Consider the following 17,516-nt stretch of genomic DNA (forward strand, 5'->3'; position numbering starts at 1 on the left):
CTGTCATTACACTGATTTCATGACAGACCAAGACCAGATACATACACCAAGGAGGCGTTTAACAAGACAAGTAAAACATAGGCCTTATGCCACTCGGTGCAAACACTTCACATTATTCTTAGGGTGGAATACTACATCAGTGTTACCACTATCATTAAACTTGAAGAACAAAAAATAGGTGCATATAGTCATGTATTTTACCTGGGTACATGTACACAATTCCGCATGTCCGACCTGATAAAATGGCATGAACACCTCTCTGTGCTGCACATTTCAATTAGACTGACTAAAGAGCCGCGCTTATTGAAATAGTGGAACATGCACCACCACTTCTTTTCACACAGCCTAATATTGTTTAAGTGCCTCTCAATTTTAGCTGATAAGATCCCAGTGTCCAGGAGAATAATGAGCTGTATTTAAAATGGTTTCTCCACAGTCTGCATATTACCTACTAAACCACACATCTTCAATGCAGGCAAGGAACTTTGTAGAAATCCAGACCGCCTCATTTCCTGACTAATGTAAACTTGTAGATGCGAAGTGTTCTTTATGTATACACATATACTTTAATGTGACTAGTGTTTTTCTGTGCTCGGGCTTTTTAAACACCAGTTTCCTTTTTTGTCTCCACGTCAGTTACCATGCATGCAAACTGCTCTTTTTGCATAGAGATCCATGGATTAATGCAGAAACTTCAGCATGTATTCTGTCCTTTGCAATACAGTGCAAGATATAACTTCAGATGTAGGATTTACAGAAAGCGCTTTAATCCGGGCTAACCATTATTGGTTGAGCATCCATTGCAAGCAACTCAAGAATGTAAAGGCTTCTGCAGTTCTTCTTTCACTCTGTTTGGCAGTATACTGGTGCTCGGGACTGGTCTGCGAAGGCCTCCGTAAAGTGAAAGAATGAGTATGTAATCTTTCTAGCCCATAATTATTTTTATTGCAGACTCTTCCATGGCCTATGGCCCCATGGATTCGTATGCCTCCATTTTGAATTGCAGTATTTTACAAATCTGAAACTCCTATTTGGTTTTGCTAGAAGATAATAAATTGAACATGTGTAATTTTGTGCTGAAGAAGGCAGCGGATAGAATTATGTAATGGGACGAAACATTGTCAACATGACCCTGTACTCAGTATATAGGAAGTCCTATTTCTTCATGTGTCATACCTATAAATGTATAATATAAAAATTATTTGACCTCTTTGTCACAGTCTGCTTATACAGTCTAGTGCATCACACACTGGCATGTAGTTGGTCCTAATCAAAACGAAACCATTCCATGCCTTAGTATTGTTGATTTCGCACCTATTAATGTGATCTTTATCAGAATTTTCAGATCGTATGAAAATTGCATAGTATTTAAAAACATTGTTTTTTACAAGTAGGCGTAACTCAGAATTCTCATATGTTATAGAATATTGTTCCAGTGGGGATATAACCCATTTGTGTATAATGAAATATATATATACACAAGCTAAGGTCATGGTTATAAAAAAAGTAGAACTCTGTACCTGGCAGTATTTTCCACTAGATATTTTTTTGTTAACAGTTCTGTTGCATAGCCAACAAACAGAGTTAATTATTTTGGTTCAGTGTATGGATAGTTCAGTAAAGTGACAAGTTTCCAGCGTTGTGATGGAGAGTTGTTTTACTTTATTTCGCTTTTCTGGTGTTTGTAAAATTCCAATTGCAGAACCACTCACACCATTGATGAGCTCTCCTTTGCTGCCACGAGCACATCCCGCGCTAAGCAGCTACTGTAAGTCCCTGCAGCAACCCGCAGTTGCACTGTATACATGTAGTACACAATATGATTATGTATTTGGATTGGGGCAGGGCATGTAACTGATGCAGTGACACAGTTATCTAGTTAATGGAATGATGGTGTTGATTGTGGATGCGATGCCCTTTGCACTGTGTTCACTGAATGAGGCTGAATGTACAGTGTGGCTGTGAAAGAACGGTTGCTTGTGTACTTAGCTGAGTAATGAATGGACCATCTAAATTTATTTATTTAGACCCGCCATCATACTTTGGTGACTGTGTATCAGTGTGTTTTAAATGTGTAGTAACAAATGATTAGTACATTATGGGTGTTGCGACGTAGTGTGCGGAATATTGTGTGAACTGTGCAGACAACAGTCACGTTTGTGTAGAAAGCCAGAGATCAGTTTGAGTGTGTTTTCCAGTATATTTCTAAAGCAACATAATTTTTCTCCTAAAAATCTTATAAAAAAAATTACATGTGCGTAGCAACCTGAAGATATTATCATGCTAAAAGTGGGGGGACAAGGTTGTAAATGAAAATTAAATACATTAAAATACATTAAAAATACATCTGCAAACAAACAAAGCACTTCTACATGTGTATATATACAGGTGTACACACAAGTTCTGAGTTTGTTCCAGAGCCGGGTAGAAGCAATGTTGAAGCTCAGTTTTTGATGACGATGTTCTTTTAAGTGCATCGTATTTACGTTGAGGTTTTTTTTTCATAAACCCTGGGATTTTGTAACATTGCAAGTGTTTTGTTGGCAGGCCTTCTTAAGAGTTTTTCTCTATGTATTCAGTTTGAAAACTGATATTTGGTACAAGTGGTTTAACAAATGGAATTTGGTCTTTGTGTTTCATAAAGAAATGTCAAATGGAAGGTATTGCTTTTCATCAGCAGAATTGAGTGGAATGATGCCAAGTAAATGTAGCCATGGGACCTGGTGATTATGGACAATATACAGGGAGGTGTTTGTAGAACTTGAGCAAAGTAAAGTCGCATGTGCTCGATATAGCATTGACACTTTCCACAACAGATCAGGGACCACATCTGCTAGGAAGGAGTCATGAAAGGCTTGTCTGTTGCATCTGTTGTGGATGGTAAGGCTGTTCTGCTTGGTGTTAGGATACAGTTGAATTACTTTCATGATTACCACATGGTGAAGTGCTGCTTGTATAAACTAACATTGCTGGTGATTTATGCCCGGTCTCTCTTATCCTATCTGCACAAACCTCCAGGTGGATGAACCTTTCACAAGCCGAGCACCCTACAAGAAGGGTTTTCATCCACACACCGTTGTAATACTTCTACTCGGAGGCAAAGCCTGGGTGGCTTAGTGTAATTAAGAGCAGAACGTCTGAGATGGTTTCTCCAAGTGGGCCACCAGTTCTTGCAGACCCCTTGACATATTTCACTTGAAAAAAAGGGCTTTGCTGCTTCTTGTACTGTTCTCAGTATCAGATGGCGTTTTGTTACCATTCATTCATAAGTGCGTGCTCGTCTGCTGCTGCACAGGTTACAGAACGACCCTTTCAGTGGGAAAGGAACTAGCGGCGCTTTACGAAACTCCCCAGCACAGCACAAAGTACCACAATTCATCTTCCTTATTTATTCCACTTCTTGATGCAGGTTGTGCTCTGGGTTCTTGAATGGGGCAAGGACTGTTCATTTATTGTGTTTGGTTGTTGTGTATTTAGTGTATTCCTTTGGGATGGTCTATTTGTTAAATTGCACGAAATATTATGTATCACTGAGTACGGTTTGGTGTATTTAGTGAACTGGCTAGTTTCTGGTTTGCTTAGTTCATTGGTTAGACGTGGTGTATTACATAAAATGTTCACAGTGGATTTACTGCATTTGTAGAGCTCACAGATAATTACTCAAGGTGCATCTACTTGGCGTCATTCACTTTGGCTTCCATGGACTAAAAATTAACAGTTTTGTAAGTAAAGGACATCTCCAGCTCTCTATGGGATATAAGCCCGACGTACATAAAAGAATTGCAGACACCATTGTCCGTCAGCGACCGTCATTATTATGTTGATCCTGATCTTGAAGGCAATGGTTTCTCCTCCTTGCGCGGATCTAAACAACTTTGCCAATGTTTGGTCCAATTTCAACCTTTCTTGTCCTACTAAGATATTAGTCGTCATTGTCCGAGAGCAAGCCTGGTGGCTAGCCCGGTGAGTGCCTGTGGTCCTTTAGATAAGTCTGTAGTATTCGACCCATTTGAACACCTCATCCTTCTCAATTGATTAACTAACCTCAGAGTTGAATCACAAAACGTAATTTCGCCACTTCTTTAGCTGCAGGCTACAAGTGCAACCTCCTCTATCGGCCTCTTCGGCAATGTTGCTGTCCTTTGCGGTCCCTTAATGTCCTCTCTCACACCAGTGTTCTTTAATGTCCATCTATGCCCTTAGAATAAACTTATTTACAACTTTTGTCCATAGTGTTTTTCATGTTAACATTGCCCTTGAATGTCTGAGGCTAGAAACCTCAAACTTAATAGCAGTTGCAATTCTTAGGTCAGCCCCTTCGTATGACCCATAATTGTATGTAACATAATGTCCTCACCATAAAAGAGGGGCCGGTTTGTCAAGAGGAAACACTGTGGAGACTCCTGTTTTGCTCTGAATATAGAGTTTCATTTCTTACCCCATCTACAAAAGTAATTCTGATTTACTATAAATTCTCCATCAGTTCCTAAAGCGGAGCAGGATTCTTTGTTGCATGCTCCCTCTTGTGCTGTTGTCTAACGGGTTGTGATCGCCTCACACCTCCAACTTGTAATGGTCTTTATTTGGGTCTCCTCAGTATGTACTGAACATACTGCTGTTAACAGAATGTGACATCTTGGACAACCAGGGGAACTCTTCAGCAAAAGCACATCTCCTAGATGCTTCCCCAGCTGTATTGAATTCCAATCCTCCAACAAAAACAATTCTGTCTGTTGTATGTGGCACAGACTTATCTTGGAAGAGATACTTTTTTTGGACAATCCCTTTAAACGCTACATACTCCACCAGTTTGGCTCATCTTGAAATAGTTGGTTAAACTTGCAATTCCGGAAGACAATTTTGCTCTGGAAGCTACACCTTGGCAGTACAAGCCACAAACATGTAATATGGGTTCCCTTCTTCGCAAACGGAGTGACCTTCACGCCTGGTTATCCGGACCAAGAGGTCCTGTGTAATTCTTTTGTGCTTTCCTGACCACCATAGTGGGTTTACTCAGCACTACAATCCAACATTAACAATAAATACACAGTAACCTGGTGTCTGTAAGGCCTTTTCCCTGGGTCTGGTGTCAGTCACTGTTTCTTGGATATGAATGCTGATGTTTATCACTGGGATCCCAGGATATTGGTTTTGACTGACTGCATTCTAATTGGAATGCAATAACATCAGTTATTTGCTTTGTACACTTCATTCTCTGTGTATTGATCTGTCCTCCACCCAATGCCATGTTAAGTTTCCCACGACAAATTTACCTACTCCAGGGAAGACCACTCAGGCCATCAACCAGCCCACCTGTTTAAGGCACCACAGCAGATGGCAACTCTCCTGCACACTCATCCTTGAGTAACGCAAGCAACTGCATCTACAAACACTGTAAGGTCTCCTCTTGGTACCTATCCACCCCACACAGGCTATTAAAGATGGTGACAAATCCTTTGATGCGTTAAGTGACAGACCCTTAGTAAAAATGTAAAAACATGTCTGACATATTTTGCCCACTACCACTCACTCCAGAGAAAAAACTACAATGACTGACCTTCAAGTTAAAAATAGAAAAATAGAAGCCGGCCGCGTACTTGAGTTGTTGGAAATAATACCTGTGTATTTGCATGGGTGTGTGAGTTTCATTATTGCAGCAAAATATTGCATGTTTACTTCAGTGGCTGGTATGGTGTGTTTAGTTCCTTGAATTGAGTAAGTATGTTCTGTTCGGTTAATTGAATAAGGTATGGCATGGTTAGGTATTTGAATAGGGTGTGTTTTGTTTAGGTATTTGAATGTTGTGTGTTCATGTTATGTGTTTAGTTATTTGAATGGGGTTGGTTTCTTGGTTAGGTTTTCACATCATTAGTTAGGGTGCGTTGTCTTTAGGTAATTGACTGAAGAGTGGTGAATTTGTTTATTGAAACATGTATAGTGTGTTTAAGTATTGGACCGGAGTCTGGTATATTTACTACCCCAGATAGGATTTGGGTTATTTCGTTTTTTCAGTTATACACAATCCATCTACCTCTTGGTACTAAGTGTGGTGAATTTACCTATGTTGGGAATCTGTGCTGTATTTAGTAGTCTGAATGAACAGCAGTTTTCTTATTTAATGAGACCTAGAGCAGTTTGTTTGAATGATGTGCAACATATTTAGTTTTCTGAAAGAACTGAGCAATAGGTATGCCCATATCTTTATTGGAATGAGATTGTATATGTAGTTCTTTGAATACATTATGAACTAATTTGTGCTTAATTATTGCTCTGAACAGGGTGTGGTGTATTCAGCTCTCTGAATGGGTTATGATGTATGTCATTCTCTAAAGGTACCAAGATGTATACACTACTCTAAATGAGGTTTCGTTTTATTTCTCTGAATGAAGTTTGGTTCTCGGAATAACACCTATGGTGTGTTTAGTGCTTTGTAAGAGGATCATTTTATGTAGTGCTCAGAATAGGTTATGGTGTATTCAGTACTCTGAGTAAGGTAGGTGCACTTAGTGCTCTGAATGAGGTATGCTGTATTTAGTTTATGGATAAACTACAATACTTCATTTAGTTCACAGATTACAAGCTGGTGAATTGCATTTTCAGAATGTAACGCATTTGTTATCTTCAGTGGTTCTTCCACAGCAAATTTGAACTGCATGAAATGCATCTGGTTTAATTTAGTGAATGAAGTATGGTTCTGTGCAGGTGTGAGAGTGGGGAGGAGGTGTTTTGTAAAATAATGTGCCATATTCTTTTTACTGTATATGGTAGTGTCCTACACAACCCCTCTGAATAATGCATTTGGTGGACCGTGAAGGCCATTTCATATATCAAGTGGTGTGTGGAGTAGGTCCTGTATTCCTTTCTGGCACAATCCACCGTGGAAGGAAAGATAATATTGCGGTTATACTTACTTTTAATACTGAAAATATATTTCTTATGATGGCACTCGTGTTCTTTTGATCTTCCACTGTATAAATATGATTATTCACTCGTAATTCAATATGACTGGTTGTACCGTGGTATATTTTGTTCACTGTGATTTCTTCTGCTGTTATTTTTCTGAATGAGCTATGGCACGTTTAGTTTACTGAATGAAGTCTACCTCCTTCACAACTTCATTGGATGGAACATGTACAGCGTTTAAGATGATGATATACATTTACTTAATGTGGGAGGATGTTTTCAGTGCATTGAGTGTTTCACATTGGTCCTGTTTTACTGAGTGGTGTCTGGTGTCCATTTTAGTGTTCTGAACACATATTGGGATCCATACATTATCGAATGAGGTGTGGAGTTGTAGTGCCCTGAATGTGGAATGAATCCTTCAAGTCACAGAACATGGTTTGGTGGTGTTTGCTATCTGGGATATAAACCTCTTAGTTCAATGTTTTATGACATTTAGTAGTGAATTCTAGCGTGTCCAGTTCAGTGGATAGTGTATGTTGCATTGGGTTCATTGAATGCTGGCTGTCGGTTGTTATTGCTACTTAGTGTGGTGTTTTTATGGATGGTGGCCATAATGCTGTTTGCTCGATTTTGTGTCATTGAAAGTTGTCTGATGGTCTTGGTTGCTAAGTTGGATGTGGTTATCTCACTAAATGAGGTACTGGTTGATGAGTTTGGCTCATTAAATGTGATGTAGTCTGTTGTGTGTTTTGAATGAAGCCTGATCGTGACAACTAATAGATCGGGATATTTGCCTATATTTACTGAAGTCAATTGAGTGGTGTAGAATGTAAAATGTGCCACCGACTGTTCCTTACCTCTACCTGTATTTCGGTTTCATTGCAGGGCATTTTTCTGTTTCATGTGGTGAACTACAAGCCGCTGACGTACAATAGCACTTACGTCTACCCATGGTGGGGCGAGGCCATCGGGTGGGGGCTAGCCCTGTCCTCCATGCTGTGCATCCCGCTGACCATCGCTTACAAGCTGCTTCGTTCTAAGGGTTCGCTGCGAGAGGTGAGTGTGACCCACCACTCCTGTATTGAATGGACCCACCTCTGCTCCCTTTGATATGAAATGTGAATTTGTTTTGCAAAAGTGAGTAAATATTGACTTGTCAGATTAGCTGCCCAGAAGTCAGTTCAGTTGCCAATTGATATTTGTGCTTTCTCAGAATAGTGAACAAGCCACCCTGCAAACTCAACTCTTGTTGAGCCTCATCAGTGGAGTACCGCTTGAGCTGCTACAGACCGCGAGCTCAGGAAATATTTCTGGGTTGACCCATATCTTGTTTGATAACTTTGCTTGCACAGTACCAAAGCGATGGCTTGCAGTTGGTTGAATCTTTGTGAATCACTGGTAATCACTTTGGGTACATTCTACTGTTTTTTAGAAACTCTATGCTATTTTAACCAGGTACTAAGCATATACACAGCAATCTTTGATGCACTCCAGATAGTTCAGCCTACACTTTCCTCAAAACCTGTGCACCGCTGATCCTGTCTGTGCCAAGAGGACAGTGGCAGCTATATACACCCACTCTATACCTTGACATCTTTATGTCAATCATCTGTGGAGCTGGGGCATATCGGTAGATGAGCGGACTATCTCAGAGGAACCCAGAACAGTACACACACATGCTGTAATGCTGGCTTTACTCAGAATCACAGATCTGTTCTTTTTCAGAAAAGGTGCAAGGGTCACTTTAAGTCTTAGAAAGTGGAATCATGTTGAAATGCTGAGTGACTCGGAGACTTCTCTGGCCGGGGCCTTCAGAGGCACTGGCCTCTAAAAGGAGTCTTCATCAATCTGGAACTTTCTTCTTTGAGGTGACTTCCGTTCCCAGGCCATTAGATGTGAAGGGTGTGAACTGGATTGTGATATGTAATGCATCAACACATAACACCTACACAGGATTGCACAAGCCCTTGTGGATCACTGATGTACACAGTTCAAAGAAATCACGGTTTAAGACCGTGAATAGCGGTCTTCTCCTCCATCAGGTGGCTCATAATCAATTTGCAGAGTAGCCAGACAGTCCAAAGCAAGGCTAATTGAATTATACTGCTATTTGCTGGAGATCTTGTTAGTTAACTTTTTGTTGTTAGGTCATCCAAACATAGAAATTACGGATCAGGCTGATGGACACAGGATTTCTAATGAGGAGAGACTGCTTGGCATTAAGACACTGTTTAACGATGAGGAAATGTGTGTCCTGGACACTGTGGACAGCTGCAAAGCCCCATGAGATCGTTCATGCCTGTCTCTACGTACTCGCAGTTAAATGTGATACCCAGGGTCAGATAACATGAATCTCCTTGTGACCCAATGGCTAGAAGTTGCACCCTATGGAATGCAAATATGTGTGCAAATGTCACAGCCCTAGTCCCTGCAAAGCTAACAGAGCATTGCAGCCAACCAGAACGTAATCCATGACATTTCTAGAGTATGTCACAAACAATTGCTGTGATGTGCTGCGACCAGTGACTGATCTCTGAGTACCAGCTGCTGCATTTTGGACTAGTTTGCGCCTTCTAATTGGGTTCAAGATGTACAGTGAAGTTGCGTTGTGTTGCCAGCCAAAGGACGAACTAGTAATTCAATAAGGTCCAAACCTTGTAAGAATCCTCCAGTAACGTGACCCAAGACTGGCACCTACAAGGTGGTGTGTGGTCCTCATTGTACTACTTTTATTTGTAAACCTCAAAGTTTGATTGCCCGTCCTTCCAAAAATCAGTTGAAATGTTTGTTCTTTGCATGCACCCTTCTTTTACTGACGGGGCTTTGAAAAGTAGAATCTGCATCTCATTTGAGCAGACCATGGTCATTGGGTCCATCAGGTGGTAGCAGATTTAGACAAGGGTGTCGAACGGTTTCCACTTTTCCATAGGAGCTGTTCGTTTGTTGGACAACCTAAGTGTTGAGATGGTGCCAGACTGATTCTACGCTCCTCCTCAAAATATGTTGGCCTATAGACCAGTTAGCTCATAGTGCCACCATAAGTACCCTAAATCGAGTTAGGTAAAAATGGTTTGGGCCGCCTCCCTTCCAGGAGTCGTAACAATTCGAGAACCTTTTCGTTTAGTCACTCGTGCTCTCTAAGAGATATATAAAGGGGCGTTTTTCGATATTTATGGAACCATCAGTGATACTTATAAAAAATATATGTGCTGCAATGATTATTATAAGCAGATAAGTGATTAGCAATATAAGGATAGTGAAAAGAATAAACAATTCCACCATTGTGCTAAAAAATGTAATATATGCTAGCATACGAGTACTGGGCATAGTGTACTCCTACTATGCGTTCCCTAACTTAGTTGTCTAGCGTGTCTGTGTTCTGCCAAGAATCCCCTATTGGATTATCTAACCCCTATCACCTGAAGGCTAAGTATGTAGGTCTAATCTTGGTCACAAGTTGGACATCCCTCCTCTCAGACGGAGTGAACAGGAACCAACTAGGCTGAAATTTTGGCACAGCTGCGACCTCGTAACAATAGAGTGGGCCTCTGATTTTAGCATGGAAATATGTGCGTTTATAACAGTGATCATGCTTCCGTGTTGATGCTCCAGCTGAGCTGACATTTATTGTCTCTTTGGATAGCAATGCCACGCCTCATGGATGAAAATAACAAACATTTGCACAGTGTGTGTCGAGGCCTTGTACGAAATGTTCAAGCTGTCGTGATAGTGTACTTACAAAGGGGTTTGGTAAGCCATGTGGCTTCAGAGAAACGAATTCTGCACTGTCACGCAATCAAACATGTCAAAAGGCATTGTGTCAAAGAGAAAGCAACTTAAGAAACGTACATGTAAAATGGCAGTGTTTCTCCCTGGTCCTAACTGAACCACGTGATAAGGGAAAGAGTTGCCCATCAAAGGAATTGGTGCCAAAGTTGAAAATGAATTCTAGGAAATGTTTTTGTTAAAATGGAACTAAAAACTGTCCCTTTTCTCCCTTCTTTCAGCGCTGGCAGCACCTCACTACGCCGGTCTGGGGTCACCATCACCTGGAGTACCTGACCCCTGAGGCAGAGACCAAGCTGCTTCCACCGGACACCCTCATCCCAGTCAGCAGCGAGAAAACCACTCTCTTCGAGACCGTGATCTAAGAAGCGGGTGCCGCTTATGTCCAGGGCTGTAACCAACCCATTGCTTCCGCAAACCTTCCATGACTTTAATTGTGCCAGTTTGTGATTCCGTTTCAGTATGAAAGCTCAGAATTGTGATTGGGGCCTAGATCCCTTTCCATGCGGGGAGGAGGTTGTGCAGCACCCAGGGAACAAACTAATCAAGCCTTTTTATTTAGTTTGTTAAACAGGACAGTTTGAGATATATAATTTTTATGAACAAAGAGCAGAGAACTTCCACTCTTTTGGCATAGGCCATAAGCCTTTGTGGAAATCTTACGATTTCCCAATAGTTTCATTTACCTTGGGTGTCACGAGCAATGGGGCAAAGTTGCACAAGTAAGGCGGGACCTGAGTCTGCCCCATCTCCCGGGTGTTTCATAGTCCCTTCTGACATGACACTACTTCTGCTCTTCAAAACCCTTAGAGGTCCTGCCAGTGAGAAAATCAGTCTTTTGACTTCCCCAATAGTCCAGTCTGCCTCTGTGCCTAGCTCAGGAGTATGGTATGCCTACAAGTGGATCATAGTGTTAATGACCTTGCTGAACAAAGTATATGTTTACAAAAATAGGTCCACCCACATATCCAAGACAATAGTTCCAGCCTTCTAACTCAGTAAGTTTCTCAAAATCACCTCTGCCTCCAAAATCACCCGTTTTAAGTAATGTTTTGACCCCTCTTCTTAAAATGAGAAGCCATATTGCAAACTACTTCCGGAAACCAGAATCGTTTTTTTATTCTTTCTGTTCGTTTAATTTTGCTGTAATAAAAAGATAGGGGCAGATTTACAAGCCCCGTGCGCAACTTTTGCGCCGCCGTTGCGTCACTTTTGTAACGCAGCGGCGGCGCAAAGCTAGCCCCATGCTGCGACAGATTTACAACGTGACGCATCTAGGGAGAAGCGTCACGTAAAGCCCTGCGCCACATTAAACCCACGTCAGGTTTAATGTATGCAGTGTGGGCGTTACCTCGGAAGAAGCCTCGGAAAAGTGACGCAGTGAAATCTACAAGATTTCACGCAGTCACTTTTCCGACGCTGGTGCGTCAAATCCTTCCGCCTGCTTCAAGCAGGCATAAGGCATAAGGCACCATGTTAAGGATAGCACAGGTTGGAACAGTGCTGGAGTTGCGTCGCGCTTGCAACACAACTTCAGCACTGCGCCAACCTTACGCCGGCAGATGCGTCACACATCTGCTTGTCCTTGCACCATGATGCACCGCATTGTAAATGGGCCGCATCTGCTGTGGCGCAAGGGCAAACGTGCGTGACGCATCTTCCCTGGCGCATCCCTGCTGATTTGCAGGGATGCGCCAGGGAACGTAAATCTGCCCCATAGAATTGACTCTCCACTCACAGCATCAGCTGCCCAAAAGACACCTATTCTCCAAGGAGGATGGTACTGTCCGAGCGAGGACCTAAGTGACATATCTTGGAAGCATTTTCTGCTTATAAAAACAAAACACACATTTTTTAAAAAAAACTTTGGGAACTGTGATTTAAATCACTGTAAATTAACAAAAAAAAGCACAGATGTAGGAAGGAGAGGTGTGATGGAGGGCGATGATGTAAATGTGTGCAGTGGATCATGAATCCATTGCTCCTCATATGTGTAGCTGTATCATGTTGTGGGACAGGTGAGACTAGGTCAGGGTGGGTTAGCTCATGGCACCAAGTGAGGCCAGCGAGAATTCTTGCTTCAACCATCATTCGGAGAGTGGACCACTGAGAATGTCTGGAAGCTTGTTTTGCTCCCGGGAAGCTGTTAAGACGGTGCCTTGGTTTTAGTCCCTCTTTGGAGGTCTGCGTGTAGCCTACAGGTGAGGTAACACATTGAATCTGGACAGTATTAACTCTTTTGGAGTACATTAACATGAGCTCCTCCTTTGTGCTTGGCAACAGTATGTATCGGCTATATAATGCAGAGGCATTATTGTACGGTGTGCAAGTGCGAAGTTACTACAATACTGTATTTGTGTAGTGGTGCCTACTTCCTGATTAGTAACCTACAAACTCTCACTTTCGTTTGGAATCATTACTATAACTATTAATTTAATTAAAATACCTTATTCTGATCTCTCAGTTTTAGTGTCGTAAGAATGACATTAAAATGGGATTTCAAGAAAATGAAATTCTAATTTAAGCCAAAAATAGTAGGTACAGGATGGCTCAGCACACACCTAAAAGTCAAAATATAATAACAGGAAATACAGTACAATATCCTGATTAGTAATTAACAAGCAAAAAATAATCTCCCAAAAGAATAGAATGAGTCTTCAGATTATTTGAAAAAATATCCTTCTATTATTCCTTTATATGATATTTCTTCATCAGACTTCGTTCGTTTTAAAAACACAATACAAAATTAATAGCCAATGCGGTGCGTTTCGTCCCAACGGGACTTCTTCAAGGCTGTTTTTTTTTTTTCGTTCACAACAGTAGTGCACAACATCAATTCATGGCATATCAAGTTGCATTGCAGCAAGTGAAATTCTTGGTCAAATTTAATAGCACGTCCCTGTTTTTAATTGTAAATATTCGTGCGTTGGCGGGTGTTGGTCACCCAACGTTCTTATAATAAAAAGCAAAACTCTCATAAATTGTGTGTGCTGTTACTTCTAAGGGGTCCTGACGCTATTTTTCAGACACGGACTTCGGATCACACACTTATCTGTATCTGCACAAACCGAGGGCAACTATACCCCTTAGAAGTAACAGCACACACAATTTATGAGAGTGGTACTTGTGTACCTTGTGGTTTTGGTTTTTCAAAATTGAGGAAGGTCAAGTTCCCAGCTCTGTGCACTACCATTCTTGCCCAAACTTTTAAATATAAAACTTACTGGTGCAGGCATTGAGTGCCCTGACCTTCTATCTCGTGCTTTGTAAGCCAAAAATAGTGGTTAAGAGCGGGTATACATCCGTCTTTGGTGGTCATGGGTGGAAAGCAGGCATGTGTCCTTGAGTGCTTTCCTCCATTTGAAGGCAGTTCCACCCATCCAGGCTAACTACTGTCTGCCCAATCAGACGCTTGCATCCCTGCCAACGTACAAATTAATGTCACCATTTGAGGAGGGGGTGGGGCCTTGGAGGGGGTGTGGCCTAATGCCGAGAGCTACTCAAGAGACACACTATCCCTCACCAAACCCTTCATCCCCTCTCAAAAAAATAAAAGGGTCGTTGAGGCTGTTGCCGCTGTCCTTGGGTCTGTCAGACCTCTTAATGGATATTGGCTGCTTACTGCTCCCAAAGACAAGCCACTCTGTGCCGTAGTTTCCAGCTCTGCTTTTCTGCCACTGTGTGATTTTTGGCTCCTTGCCGTGTGACAGTGTGAAAAGAGATGAAATTGCGTGAACCATGGTGAAGCCATGCGAGTTGGCAGGTCTGCGCTTGTCTTGTAAAATCCTCCTATTGGATGAGGAGACGCTTCCAACTGCCTAAAATGGCGGGTTCTGCCATTCACACCACATATTTCCTGATCCGAGCACTCCCAGCAGGACTGCTGCCATCAGTCGGTGCTAAAATGCTTACCTCTGTAGCTTTCTCAATGATTGGACCCCTGAGACATTAGACTTTATCATTGTTTTCTAATTAATTCTTTGAGCGCTCACATAGTTTCCTGAAGTATGTATGGACAGCCACGCGTAGACTGACCCCTACGCGGCTGTCTTTGTAACACTATGTTAGACAGATAGGACTGTGGTAGAATCAATCAAAAGACGGGAACTGGACAGAGAACTTCCCTAGAAAATCAACATAGTGTAGATAGGATGTTGACTAAGTACTGGAAATATTTCTATTAGATTTGAACCCTATAAAACATTTTTTAGCATTCTAATTAGATTTAGTATACACACACACATTTTATGAGATGCAGTTTTTTTTTTTAAAGTAATGAGCTATTGAATATAGATACCAATCCTGTTACCTCCCTGAAGCCTTCCATTACACTGCAGGTCAGCCTATGGTGCTGCAGGCAGGGGTTCTGTCGTGAATGGCATACCCTGAAGAAATCCACGGTTTCATTTCTTCGACATGGTCTCTTCACTGTTAGAGCTCTGTCAGTATTGGACCTCATTCCAAGTTGACATTTTTTAAAATAATTTTAAAAGTATTTGGACGTTTTGCCTGCAGGCAGCTACAAGCCACGATGCACGACTCTGCCGCCTCTGACTGTTTCTATACTGGGATATTTCCTGACATCCTGGCACCGTCAGACCTTGTAAAAGGCGGATAAAGGACCAAAGAAAAGGCAATATATCTTTTGATAGACAGAGGACACAGTGACTGCAAAGTTGACTGCCCTAGGCTGACTCCGCATGTGTGATCACTGCGGAAGATCGATTAATGGTGCACGAGACATTGGCCTGAAGCGGCTGCTTTCAGGTGTGTCGGGTGCAGCAGGCAACCCAGTTTTTCTTTACCAGCAGGAGGGCATTTGCTAGCACCTAGTCTTGGAAGGCTCAACCCACTTCTCTGTGATGTTCATCATAGGCAAGCACTTCTCATGATGAGGAGTTGTAGCTGCTTGAACCAGAGTCCTAGGATTTCTGTATGTATATTATCAGATTTCTTCCTGACGTCTGGATGGTGTAGGGTCGATATGCTTGAACCGGCCTCGTCTCCAGATGGAAGGAGGAAGCATCACAATCGGCACCCACAAAAGAATGAATTTGGTCATCGAACATGAAGACATATTCACATATTCTGTGCTTGATAAATCAACACTCAGTGCCTTCTTTTCTCTCCCTGACATTTCCCGTACTCTTAGTAGGTTGCCCACATTCTCCTGAAAATGTTCCGTTCACTCTCAGAGACTAATGAAAGACATCAGCATCGTCTAGTTATGTTCACCAAGGAGAGGGTGTTTCACCACTGACACTTCTGCTGAGAAGCTCTGGACGGTGCCGGACCAGCATGTCTTGGACCGCTTGTATTGTAGAGAAAAGCGATCCATCTGAACATCTGTGACTGTAGTTAATTTGCCATCCGGAAAGTTGCACACTACAGCTTCCCTAGCTACCCCATGTCGGAGGGATCCAGATGAAAAATGTTGACTGATGAAATGTGGACTGGTAGCAGTGCATTCGTTTTGTATTCTGCCTGGAAATCTCACTTTAGTTGAGGGGGGATACCTCAATAGAACCTGTGCTGCCACCTATATCACATAGGTCATAAGAGCCCAACTATCTAAGAGACTTCCTCACTATCATCCCTCTAGAACTTCTGCTGATGCATTGCTGGTGGTGGTGCCTGAGATGAACAGGAAGAGATAGGGAGGCTCCTCCTTTTCTGTGTCGACTGCTGCGCGCTGGAATGCCCTCCCCCTGCACCTGTATGCTAACAAGGATGTTTCTTTTAAGAGCAGCTTGAAAACTTGGCTACTTAGTTGTGCCTTTTAATTCCTGTTGTTTGCGAGATCAGTGGTCAAATAACCTATAGCACTGGGACACACTGTATGAGTAACCCCACGCTTTACAAGTGCCATTTGATTTGACAAAACAAAGAAAATTATGGTTTTCCGTAACCTACAAGTTCCAGATGAAAACCAGCTTCTGGTGCCTGGACAAGACCAGATCCAATTAAACCTGATGTGAGAATTTAGTAGAATAAGAGGTGGAAAGCTGCCACCCGTACCAGGCTGATGAAAGGTGCACGATTATAAACAATTTTACTATTGATCAGTACATTCTTAGATTACAGTAACTTAGTATATTTAGACTTTAGAAGAATAACCAATCTGTGCATTGCAAGAGGTCTACAGCCCCTCTACATGTAATGCTAAAATCGTTGAGGTTGTAGAGTCCCCATGTGTCCTAAACCATGATTCAAAACCAAGATCCTAGTTTAGGATTTTTAAAGTAGTAACTTTCTATGGTGGCCAATCCCACACGTTATAGAGTTCTAGTTTAATACTAGAGCATAGACGTCGTACAACACATGTCTCTGGTGCAGTTTATAATCCTAACATTGAAGCGGTAAATTCACTGGAAACAGTATCGTGAGCCTATAAATTATTAAGTGATCCATTTAGAGATCTACCGTCCCATAAACCTGCACTTCTGTGCCCAGAAATTACCTAAGTACTCAGACAAATTACTTCCACATCTAATCCCAACGTTTTAAGGGTTCTGTGCAGAGCACATTCTCCATATATATTTCTCAGCTCTTGGCCTGAATTTATTATGGTGCAAGTTCCATTGAGAGGAAGATAATTGGATAATCGTTGAGTCATGGGCCCCATCTAAATCTTAGGACCTGCTGGTGGGATCTTCAGTTTGTGTGGGTTGAACTGGCTACTGCAGATTTTGTGCACAAATAGACATCCACCAGTACCTATGCATCAGAACCTGGCCTGTATATAATGGCATGTTAGACTCCAAACGCATGCGTTCACTTCGGTGAAAAAACTGGGATGCACACATGCTCCCTCTCACCTTCTA

General features: G+C 41.9%; 1 protein-coding gene across 2 annotated transcripts in view; it reads left to right on the top strand.

Moving 5' to 3' along the window:
- Positions 1–13,315, top strand: part of LOC146797322 (sodium- and chloride-dependent creatine transporter 1-like) — a 360,543-nt gene extending 347,228 nt beyond the window's left edge. Inside the window, exons 13-14 of one of the 2 annotated variants that reach the window (XM_085624332.1) lie at positions 7,792–7,962; positions 10,914–13,315. In XM_085624332.1, the coding sequence (XP_085480458.1) occupies positions 7,792–7,962; positions 10,914–11,057 (315 nt within the window). In that variant the 3' untranslated portion in view covers positions 11,058–13,315. Of the gene's footprint in view, positions 1–1,702; positions 1,769–7,791; positions 7,963–10,913 lie in introns of those variants that run through there. The other variant, XM_085624333.1, reaches the window with a different exon arrangement.
- Positions 13,316–17,516: the final 4,201 nt, after the last annotated feature.

The sequence above is a fragment of the Triturus cristatus genome, chromosome 9 (assembly GCF_964204655.1).
Source record: "Triturus cristatus chromosome 9, aTriCri1.1, whole genome shotgun sequence".
NCBI lineage: Eukaryota > Metazoa > Chordata > Amphibia > Caudata > Salamandridae > Triturus > Triturus cristatus.